Source organism: Crinia signifera, chromosome 3, assembly GCF_055691185.1.
Source record: "Crinia signifera chromosome 3, ASM5569118v1, whole genome shotgun sequence".
Taxonomy (NCBI): domain Eukaryota; kingdom Metazoa; phylum Chordata; class Amphibia; order Anura; family Myobatrachidae; genus Crinia; species Crinia signifera.
The window spans coordinates 110,301,568-110,313,887 of record NC_139219.1 but is presented as its reverse complement, the minus strand read 5'-3'; the positions used below and the strand labels follow the sequence as shown (position 1 = coordinate 110,313,887).

Genomic DNA, 12,320 nt, shown 5'->3' with positions numbered 1-12,320 from the left:
GATTCGGAGAAAGGGAATTATCGGTGAGTACCAAATTCCTATTTTCTCCTTCATCCTCTGGGGACACTGAAGTACTACGCTGGGGACGTCCCAAAGCCATCCCCACGGGCGGGAAGGCGCTGGGCATCCTGAAGCACCGCGCGGCCAAACCTAGTAGAGGATGCCGCGAAGGTGTCAAACCTATAAAACTTAATAAAGGTATTGGGCCCAGACCAAGTGGCTGCCCTACATACCTGAGAAAGAGACACCCCCCTGGCCGCCGCCCAAGAAGGTCCCACCGAACGGGCGGAATGAGCCGAAACTCTAGTAGGCGGAGGCCGGGAGGCCTGAACATAAGCTTGTTTAATGGTTAGACAAATCCACCTGGCCAAAGTTTGCTTGGTAGCCGGCCAACCACGTTTTGCGGAACAGTATAGGACAAACAGAGAATCCGACTTCCTGAGATCCTTGGTTCTGTCCACATAAACCTGCAAAGTTCTGACCACATCCAGTGAAGCGAACTCTCCTGTCAAGGCCGGAACCACGATTGGCTGATTAAGATGATAAGCCGTCACCACCTTTGGCAAGTAATCCAATCTAGTCCGGAGTTCCGCCCTATCTGAGTGGAACACCAAATACGGAGAACGACATGAGAGAGCACTGAGGTCAGACACTCGTCTAGCCGATGCCAAAGCCAGTAAGATCACCGTCTTCCAGGTAAGTAAACGTAAATCAATAGATTCTAAAGGCTCAAACACCTCCGACTTGAGATAGTCCAGCACCAAAGGAAGATCCCAAGGTTCTTCCGGAGGTCTTACCGGAGGCTGCAGCCTTAGAACCCCATTCAAAAATGTTTGTATTTCCGGCATCAAGGCTAATCGCCTATGAAAGAAAACCGACAAGGCGGACACCTGGACCTTAAGGGACCCTAAACGAAGGCCCGCCTCAAACCCTGATTGCAGAAACCTCAACAATCGGGACAAAGAAAAAACAGCTGTAGGGCACTTGTGTCGTTCACACCACGACACATAAGCCTTCCAAATCCTGTAATAATGCCGGGAAGTAACCTCCTTCCTGGCTCTCATCATTGTGGGAATGACCTCTTTAGGTACCCCACGCCTACTCAGCAGCTCGGCCTCAACAGCCACGCCGTCAAACGCAGCTGCCTTAATTCTTGGTAGACGAATGGTCCCTGTTGCAATAGATCCTCTCTTTGAGGCAGTAGCCAGGGTTGATCTATCAGGAGCCCCTGAAGATCGGCAAACCAAGGCCGACGAGGCCAATTTGGAGCTATGAAAATCACCGTTGCCTTCTCGCGCTTGATCCGTTTGAGTACTAACTGAATCAAGGGTAACGGAGGGAACACATAGATTAGATGGTAATTCCACTCTGCGGTCAGAGCATCCGTCGCCACTGCCTCCGGATCTCGTGACCTGGAACAATACTGAGCCACCTTGCAATTCCGTTTGGATGCCATCATGTCTATCTGAGGTAACCCCCAACGATTGACAATCTGGCCAAACACCTCCGCATGCAGTGCCCACTCCCCTGGGTGCACATCCTGGCGACTTAAGTAGTCCGCTTCCCAATTGTCCACCCCTGGAATGAACACCGCCGAGAAGGCCAGAGAATTCCTCTCCGCTCATTGAAGGATCGGGCGTACCTCCTGCATAGCTGCCCGCCCGCGCGTTCCACCCTGTCTGTTGATATATGCCACAGCCGTGGCATTGTCCGACTGAATTCGGATCGGCTTCCCTCTGATGAACAGGTCCGCCTTGAGAAGAGCCAGACGGATAGCCCGAATCTCCAGAATATTTATCGTCAGCCTTGATTCCTGCGGAGACCAACGGCCCTGAAAGTGACGTCCCATCACAACCGCCCCCCAGCCCCTCAGGCTGGCATCCGTCGTGATGATAGTCCACTCCCAGACTCCGAACCGACGCCCCTCCAACAGATTGGCCGTGTGAAGCCACCAGTGAAGGGACAGCCGACTGCAGGGTGAAAGAATTACCGTCCTGTGCATGTGGACATGCGAACCTGACCACTGTCTCAACAGATCGAGTTGAAATGTCCTGGAGTGGAAACGGCCGAAAGGCAGAGCCTCGAAGGAGGCGACCATCTTGCCAAGCAACCGAATGCAAAGGTGCACCGACACCCTCCGAGGACGAAGCACCTGCTTCACCAAGTCCTGAATCGAGGCAATTTTCTCCAAGGGAAGGAAGACCCGCTGTACTTCTGTGTCCAGAATCAGTCCAAGAAACAAAATCCTTTGGGAAGGTACCATCTGGGATTTGCCATAGTTTAGAATCCAGCCATGCCGAATCAAGGTCTGACAAGTCACGTGAAGAGCCTGTTCCAGCTGACTCCTGGATCCGGCTTTTATCAACAAATCGTCCAGATACGGAACAATCTTGACTCCTAGTGTGTGGAGAAAGGCAACCATGACTGCCATTACCTTGGTGAAAAGGCGAGGCGCCGATGACAGGCCAAAGGGCAGAGCCCGAAATTGAAAATGTTGGTCCTTGATTGCGAACCGAAGGAACCTCTGGTGTAAGTCGTAAATGGGAATATGTAGATAGGCATCCTTGACGTCCAAGGATGCCAAATATTCCCCCGGTTCCAGACCTGCCACCACCGAGCGAAGCGACTCCATTTTGAATCTGTGGTACATGTACTCGTTCAGCTTCTTTAAATTTAAGATCGGCCTTACCGACCCGTCTGGTTTTGGAACCAGGAAAAGAGGAGAATAAAACCCCTCTTTGCGTTGATCGGTTGGGACATGCATTACCACGCCGGCTGATAACAACCGCTGAACTGCTTGGAGTAGTAACTGGGAGTCTTTTTCCGCATGCGGAAGTCCCATCGTAAAAAACTGTTGAGGAGGAGAACCGGCAAACTCTAGTTTGTATCCCCGAGACACGACTGAGAGAACCCACTTGTCCTTGCAGGATTCTTCCCAGACCTGCCGGAAATCCAGAAGCCGCGCTCCTACTCTGGGATCCCCCAGGTAGGAGGGGAGGGCGTCATGCCGCAGGCTTTTCTGGCTGCTTGGCGTCTGCACGCCGGGAGCCAGGGTTCGCGGCGGAGGTGGCGGCGCCAAAGCCTCTACCTCTACCACGGCCCGAGGTAAAGGAACCTCTGGACTTACCTCTAAATTTTGGGGCCCCTCGAAAGGAGCGAAAAGCCGGACCCTGGTAAGGTTTTTTCGGAGGAGGCGCTGAGGAAGGGAGGAAGGTAGATTTACCCCCTGTCGCCTGAGCAATTAATCTATCCAGCTCTGGGCCAAAAAGAACATCCCCCGTAAAGGGAAGAGCTTCCACTGCTTTTTTTATATCCGCCTCCGCCTGCCAAGACTTAAGCCACAAAGACCGTCTGGCTGTAATAGACAGAGCCGAGATCCTTGCCACCAGTGAAGCCGAATCCCTGGCCGCCTCTCCAATATATGCCGCGGATTCCCGCATTTGATCAGCCAACTGAGCTAACTCCTCAGGAGGCCTCTGCTCCTCCAAGCCCCTGGACAAATCCTCTGCCCATTTCTCCATGGCCCTGCTGACCCAGGAGATAACAAAAATAGGACGCAAAGAGACCCCAGCCGTAGAAAAGATGTGCTTAAGCCCCGCCTCCAAACGCCTATCTGGCGCCTCCTTCAGGGCCACCGCTCCCGGAATGGGAAGCGCTGCCTTCTTTGAAAGCTTAGAGACGGAAGCGTCCGCTAACGGCGGGTTCTCCCATTTCGCCCTGGCTTCCGGGGCAAAAGGGTAAGACGCCTTAAAGCGCCTGGATAACTGAAACTTTTTCTCAGGCACTTTCCAAATGTCCAACAGAGGCTTCTCCAACTCTATGGACTCAGGAAAAGTTACCGCAGCTTTAACAGGACGGCCAAAAATAGAAACCGGAGCAGGAGGTTCTTGCTCAGCAACATTAAGAGTCACCTTAATAGCCTGAATCAAGGCCTCTAAACCTTGAGCCTCATCCTGAACACCCTGCTCTTCATCCACAGGTGCAAAGGTATCATCCAACACCTGACACTCCCCCTCCTCTAGAGGGTTAACTTCCTCCTCATCAGAGGTATCAATCCTCAAAACCAAAGGAGCACCCCTTTTTTTAGGTGGAGGGGGGGCGCTGGACTGTGTAGGCATAACGGTGGATTGTACCAGCGAATCCACTGACCTAATCAACTCTCTGGCCCATGAAGGCTCAGCAGAAGACATAGTAGACAGATGAGAATGTAAAATCTCCCTGTCCCTACGAGACGCTGCCAGCTCAGAAGCTAAGGTAGCTAACACACTTGTAACCCCTTCAGCATTAAGGAGAGCAGCTTGCTGTTGAACAGCCCCTCCTTTATAGCAATCCTTACACAGTGACACACCTTTCACATGTTGTGTAAATTGCTGATTACACTGAGTGCAGGTGAACAGCTTCTGAGAAGCCTTAGAGCCAGAAGCTTTTGTTGCCATAATGCAATCCAATACAAACACTTCCTTCACTCAGCACACTCTAACACAGCCACACAGATAGCAGTGTAAACCCAGCAGTGTAAAAGAAGGAAATACAATAGGGGGAGAGGAGCGCACCTTCCCCGAATTAGCCCACCTGAATACTCCAAGCGGGGACTCCTAAAAAGGATAACCCCTTCACTCACCCAGCGCAGTGACACAGTCTGTCCAGTCTGGGATGAAAAACGCTTTGCTGTCCTGAAGCAGAAGGGCTCTGAAGAGGCACAACAAACAGAGGAAGGCAGCGTGGGCTTTAGGAAGGCAGCGTTTGCCGCACTGAGGATTTTTAACCTGGAGGAGACGCCCATGACACGCCTCCTCCTTCCTCCGTCCCAGCGCGCGCTGAGGACAGCGGCGCTGAGACACAGTCTGCCCCTCAGCTGGACCAGCGCGTGACTCTGATCCAGCAGTCACCCGGCGCCCAGCGCCCCAGTCCTGATCTCTCCGGCGGGTGACTAGCCAACGGAGCAGTAACACAAGCCGCGAGCGGCTGTGGCTGCTTCCCCACACCTAGAGTGCAGGCGGCTGAGGTCAGCAGCGTGCACCGCACGCAGTGCCGCTCTGACCTCCCAGAGAGCTTTATACACACTGCAGGCAGCCAGTCTAACACTCAGGCTGCCTGCACACTTCTATATAAAACAAAAAACGGACAACCAGAGACCCCTGCGGGAGCCTCTTGCCCAGGGATCCTACTCCTCCGGGCACTAAACTAAGACTGGAGTCTGAGGGGGGGATAGAGGGGGAGGAGCCACACCACACTTCAAGTTCTTAAAGTGCCAACTCCTCCATAACACCACACTATCCCCAGCGTAGTACTTCAGTGTCCCCAGAGGATGAAGGAGAAAATACAGATGGAGCAGGGCTTATTATTGCTGGCGGAGCGCCAGGACCGTGTCCCTGGCGATCCGCCAGCAATCTGGCGCTCTGGCTGAATGAGACGCTCGTGCGTCTCCCACGCACGAGCGTCTCAATAGCCGGGCGGCGAGGCGGCGCGGCGGGTGCAGTCCTGCCCGTCTCCAGCTTCAGGGAGACGGGCAGGGCTGCGGGGGGCTGCGGGGGGGCGGTGTGGACCGGCGGGGACCCGGGGAAGCCGGCGGGGACCCGGGCAAAAGCTCCGTCGGAACGGGACGCGCGTGCACCTCGTGCACGCGCGTCCCCTTCCGACATACAGATGGCGCGGGGCGGGGGATGGCGGGTGGCGAGTCCTCCGCCATCCCCAGCAAAGACAAGCCCTGCGCTATCTGTATGTTGAACAGAATAGTCTTGATTTTTCCCAGGCTGATAAAATGGTTTAGATCTCTAGGACTGTAATAGGAATGAATTATGACTTTGTTTGCTTCATATTTTATTTTTGTTCCCATCTATTGTGTGTTTTCACTATGATGGGATATTTTCACTATGTTTATAATACATACCTAGTGTTAATCAAATTTGGTAGGTAGAAGTCTGTTCTTGTTTAACCTGTCACAGGAGCCTTACAGCACAGTGGGCCCGTCTGACCGTACAGCACATTGGGCCCGTCTGACCGTACAGCACATTGGGCCCGTCTGACCGTACAGCACATTGGGCCCGTCTGACCGTACAGCACATTGGGCCCGTCTGACCGTACAGCACATTGGGCCCGTCTGACCGTACAGCACAGTGGGCCCGTCTGACCGTACAGCACAGTGGGCCCGTCTGACCGTACAGCACAGTGGGCCCGTCTGACCGTACAGCACAGTGGGCCCGTCTGACCGTACAGCACATTGGGCCCGTCTGACCGTACAGCACATTGGGCCCGTCTGACCGTACAGCACATTGGGCCCGTCTGACCGTACAGCACATTGGGCCCGTCTGACCGTACAGCACAGTGGGCCCGTCTGACCGTACAGCACAGTGGGCCCGTCTGACCATACAGCACATTGGGCCCGTCTGACTATATTGAGCAGTGGAATTTTTTTATTCAGTAATTTGTATTGATTTTTCAAAAACAAACTCCAACAAGAGAATACATCCAAAATTAAGTAAACATGGTATGTAAGGCAGCATGGCTTGTATCAAACCGTATTACAGCAGAGTAGAAAATATAGTTTGAATATTTGATGATCTATTGAAATTGTGGCATTCTTAGAAGAACAACATCTCAAATACCCGTATGTGCCATACGGATACAGCGAAACAATAAAAAGCTAAAGGAAGAAGCATCGGATAGAAAAATCCACCACCATAGCCACCTAATGCCTTATAAACTTGATAATTAACCAGGATAAAAGAATAAATCTAGTTCAGCATACAACCTTACATCCTCTATATCTACTCTAAACAATTCATCCCCCACCCTAAGCTATGCTGAACCTACATATATTTGTATAGTACACATTATATAAGGATATATAATGCAAGGCTGCATAGTGAAAAGTTAAAATAGCAAAATTACAAGCAAGAGACACATAGGTAGATCGATATCAGTAATAAAAGGAAAAGAGTATGAGGAAGGGACATCACACATTTCAGTGTCGTGCAAAGTATTAGTCCGGCCAGTCCTCAAATCCAATATATGAAGGGTATATGACAACCGGCTCATCTCCATTAGCATGGGAGACAACAGGAGAATTTTCACAGTAAGCAGACACCAAACAGGTTCCATTAAATGTAAGTGAGGCCGTCCTGGGTAGATGTCAGCAATTAAAGCAGGGTATTCAAAGAAATATCAACTGCTGATAGTTCCCTGACAGCACATGTGCAGAATATATAGACACACAGGATCTATATAGGGGTTGCAGCAACACGGCACTTGGGTAGAATGTCCTCAGACAATTCAGCACATGTATCACAGGTGCAGGACCCTATTTGACCCGGGTTAGCACCTCTTCAGTCAGCAATTAAAACACCATGTATGTCATTTTAAATGGACAATTTTTTGGCTAAGTAAGATAAGTCAGAAGGGAATAAAAGGAGTGACAAGTAGAGTTCATTCTAGCACCCGCTATCTTTGAAAATCCATGCAGTTCCTGTTCCCTGCCTGGGGTGTTACTGTCTGCTGTGGTGTTTCTCGCACATGCCTGGTTTTTGATTGCCACACTTTATAAAATCAACTCCACGCCGACGTGGATAGTGGGGGTATGAAAAGGTCGTAGGACGCGTACCGACGCCCCTTGCGGGCTCGCCACGCTTCCGGTTCACGTTTATACTTGGGGGGGGGGTGGCGTGGGGGAGCATTTAAGCTTTGTAAGCAACCATTAGGGTGCTTATACAATTTTTAATCGCATCGCATTGTATGCCATATACAATTTTAAAATTGTATGCCATTGTACAACATCGCCCGATATCGCGTTGATATGGTCTGCGATGCGATGGGCGCCGTGCTAGTACACAAGTACCTGGAATTCTTAGAAGGAGTTTTAAGATGCTTGTTTTTGATTATTATAGATCAGTCATCCTCCCCCTCCCCTCCTCCTTAAGGGACTCGGGTAGATTTATAATGGTTTTTATCACCGGCCAATCAGCTCGTACGTGTCATTTTTCAAACCAAGCCTGTAACTTCAAAGTTAGGAGCTGATTGGCTGGTGATAGAAACCAGACACTTTATCACTTCACCGAGCTTAATAAGTCTACCCCAGAGGGGCAAATGTACACTGCTCAAAAAAATTAAGGGAACACTAACATAACACATCCTAAATCTGAATGAATGAAATATTCTTATTAAATACTTTGTTCTTTACATAGTTGAATGTGCTGACAACAAAATCACACAAAAATTATCAATGGAAATCAAATTTATTAACCCATGGAGGTCAGGATTTGGAGTCACACTCAAAATTAAAGTGGAAAAATACACTACAGGCTGATCCAACTTTGATGTAATGTCCTTAAAACAAGTCAAAATGAGGCTCAGTAGTGTGTGTGCGGCCTCCACGTGCCTGTATGACTTCCCTACAATGCCTGGGCATGCTCCAGATGAGATGATGGATGGTCTTCTAAGGGATCTCCTCCCAGACCTGGACTAAAGCATCCACCAACTCCTGGACAGTCTGTGGTGCAACGTGGCGTTGGTGGATGGAGCGAGACATGATGTGCTCAATTGGATTCAGGTCTAGGGAACAGGCGGGCCAGTCCATAGCATCAATGCCTTCGTCTTGCAGGAACTCCAGCCACATGAGGTCTAGCATTGTCTTGCATTAGGAGGAACCCAGGGCCAACCACAACAGCATATGGTCTCACAAGGGGTCTGAGGATCTCATCTCGGTACCTAATGGCAGTCAGGCTACCTCTGGCGAGCACATGGAGGGCTGTGTGCCCCCCCCCCCAAAAAAAAAAAATGCCAACCCACGCCACTACTGACCCACTGCCAAACGGGTCATGCTGGAGGATGTTGCAGGCAGCAGAATGTTCTATTTAGCATCTACAGACTCTGTCATATATGCTCAGTTGAACTTTCTTTCATCTGTGAAGAGCACAGGGCGAGGGCGGCGAATTTGGCAATCTTGGTGTTCTCTGGCAAATGCCAAACATCCTGCATGGTGTTGGCCTGTAAGCACAACCCCCACCTGTGTATGTCGGGCCCTCATACCACCATCATGGAGTCTGTTTCTGACCGTTTGAGTAGACACGTAGTTTTGTGGCCTGCTGGAGGTCATTTTACAGGACTCCTTTAGCAATGCTCCTCCTATTCCTTCTTGCACAAAGGTGGAGGTAGCTAGCTGTACTGCTGCTGGATTTTTGGCCTCCTCCACGTCTCCTGATGTACTGACCTGTCTCCTGGTAGTGCCTCCATGCTCTGGACACTACGCTGACAGACACAGCAAACCTTGCCACAGCTCGCATTGATGTGCTATCCTGGGTGCGCTGCACTACCTGAGCCACTTGTATGGGTTGTAGACTCCGTCTCATGCTACTACTAGAGTGAAAGCACAGCCAGCTTTCAAAAGTGACCAAAACATCAGCCAGAAAGCATAAGGGCTGAGCAGTTGTCTGTGGTCACCACCTGCAGAACAACTCCTTTTATTGGGGGTGTCTTGCTAATTGCCTACAATTCCACCTGTTGTCTATTCCATTTGCACAACAGCATGTGAAATTTACCTCTAGGACAGTATGCGATGGCTATGGGCATATACACTTCTATAATACACGGTAATAAAAACTTTAAACCTTGTTGCTCCCAAAAAAATGTAGCCACCCCTTCAGTCCAATAAAATATGGAATAAATGAGTCCACAACAAATAACGTAAGTGTAAGAAAGGTATTATTTAGGAGAATAAACCATTAAAACTTACACAAATAAAAATACACAATGTTACAGTATTATTACCAATATTTTAAACGCTACAGACAGCGGGATTAACACTCTAAACTAAAACCGAGACACAAGCTTAAACAGAGAAACACAAATTTATATATAAGACTTATACCTGTGGGACATAGTTACCATATGCATAGACTGCGCTCCTTACCAGGACCTCTATTGTCAGAATGATAACAGGTGTCCCTCTCTACAGGGTCATGCAGCCTATTTTTATAGGGTTTGAACAGTGGGCTCATGGGGAGCTAAGGTTGGCTGTTGTTGTTACTGTACATGCTTCTCTTTCTAATTGGTTGGGGGGAAACAGGGAGTGATCAAGATACACTCCCATCTGGTCTGCCTTCTTGATCCTAGTACAACTTTTAACTTAAAGTTTAATGGTTACATAAGTCTTCAGGGCTTAAGGTTATCTAAAATATGATATTTCTATATTGACGCTGACTATTATTCGAGTAGTTTGGTACTAGAAATGGAATAGTTGTGTCATGTTATCATGGAGTTTTTCTATATCTTGGGGAACTACATATCCGATTAACCTCAATCTGGGATATTGCTATTGCACATAACTTGTGCTCCTTAAACATGATGCTTTTGGCGATTCCGTCAGAGCACAGCTCTTGCTAATATTCACACGTGAATATTAAACAGTAGCGGTGTCTGTAACGCCAATAATCACACTTTAGTAAAAAGGTATATTTAAGATGGCTGACACTTACACAAGCTATATCTATAATATCTAAAATATCTAATATGTGCATTTTAACTTTCACAGATGTTTAATAAACTATTTTAAAAGCACTTTTAAAATGTTTTTTTTCTTTATAGTACTGAGAAAACCGTTATTGGATGCAGTGGTTTCCACGGAGACTGCCTCACACTGACCAAAATAATTGAAGCTAGGTTAAAGGTAATTCACTTATTTGTAGTAATAATTTTCTGTCTCATCTACTTGTTAACCCATTCTAATTTTTTTTTTCCCTGAAATAAGGTTGTTTGAAGCAATCATTGCTTAATTTCTTGTACGGAATTGGTTTGATAAGTGTCCCTAAATACTGAAGAAGCAACATTTCAGGCTTTATAAATCTAAGAATAACACCAACTACATATTAACGTAGGCAAAACGGCACTTAAAAGCATCCAGCGTGATGTTGTCATGCATATAATAAACATTTAAACATGTAGTAAGAATGAAGAAATATGCACAAAAAGCACTGTAAAGATACAAGTATTCGATGCGGAATAACACAAAGATATAGAATGATGAAACCGCAAATATGTGTATACATAACATGCATACATGCTCAAAAGTAATTAGACCCTATTTGTACATGTTGATTAACTTATTCCAGAACGAAGATCAAGTTCTATACAGTAGGGTGGGTTCAACCTTTAAAACAGCCTCCACTTTTCTGAAGTTTTTTTTTTATAGATAGATATCTCTATATATCTATATCTATCATCTTTATTAACAAGCTCCCCCCCCCCCCCCCCCAAAGACAAACATACATATGCACAGTACAAAAGATTAAAATATACCAAACAATACATATCAACACAGCAACTGTCTATAACATAATTTAGCATTTTAATCTACTTATATTACCCATCCGCCTCTAAAACATTATCTTCTCGGGCCAAGGTATGTATACAAAGAAAGGATATATACTGTAGCAGCACATTTCTGATCTCTCAATCAACATCCTCTTGATTTTACTAAACATTAACCAATAGTGTAGTGGGTGTGCTTCCCTCATTAGCTATGAAGAGATGATTTATCACAGTTGATTATTAACCCAGAATATTTCCCAAATTCCTGAAGCATTTCCATAACCCTTGGCAAATCCTTAACATGATCAGCCATACCCACCAGTAGATCGTCCGCGTACAGGGACACCAGGTTGCCCCTCCCACTCCCGAAGGTTTTTTTTTCTTTTGGCAGATTTTAAAATATCCCTGCCTTTCTCAAACTATTGCCACAAAATTGGTAAAGCACAATTTTTTTTAGGATGTTGTTGTTTAGTGCAGGGTTACATTTTTTTCCTGTGCTTTGGCACGAAGCGACCCAAGCCAAACCATGAAACCCCAGACTACTATTTCTATTACATCATGCTTTCACAGTTGGCAGTAGACATGCACTGTAATTTATGTTCCAAATCTAGATTTGCCTATCAGACAGCAGATAGTGAGCGTGATTCATCACTACCGAGAATATATTTCCATTCGAGTCCATTGGCAGTGTGCTTAGGCCACACCAGCTGATGTTTAACATGGTTCTCTGCGGCTTGTGTACATGTTCAGCCATGGAAAAGCCACTCCATAACTTCCTTTTAAACATTTATTTCACTGATGTTTCTTCCAGAGTCCATTTGCAACACTGTAGTGAGTGTTGGAGCAGAGAACACACTCAAGCCCTCTGTAACATGTGGTTTTCCAGTGGCCAGCAAAATCCCTCACTCAAACTAGCTATGCACCGGGGTATATTTACTATAGCAGTGTTCGCGAAAACCCCACAAAAAAGTGGGTCCCAAGGACTCCTCACGTTTAAAAATTGGGGTCCTACCTGACAT

At 47.6% G+C, this 12,320-nt stretch overlaps 1 protein-coding gene across 1 annotated transcript in view; it reads left to right on the top strand.

Annotated features, from left to right (window-relative positions):
- The window catches only part of PSMB1 (proteasome 20S subunit beta 1), a 36,683-nt gene that overhangs the window by 4,905 nt on the left and 19,458 nt on the right, over positions 1-12,320 (top strand). The window contains exon 3 of the mRNA XM_083176382.1: positions 10,579-10,660. Within this exon, the coding sequence (XP_083032508.1) occupies positions 10,579-10,660 (82 nt within the window). The remainder of the gene's footprint in view (positions 1-10,578; positions 10,661-12,320) is intronic.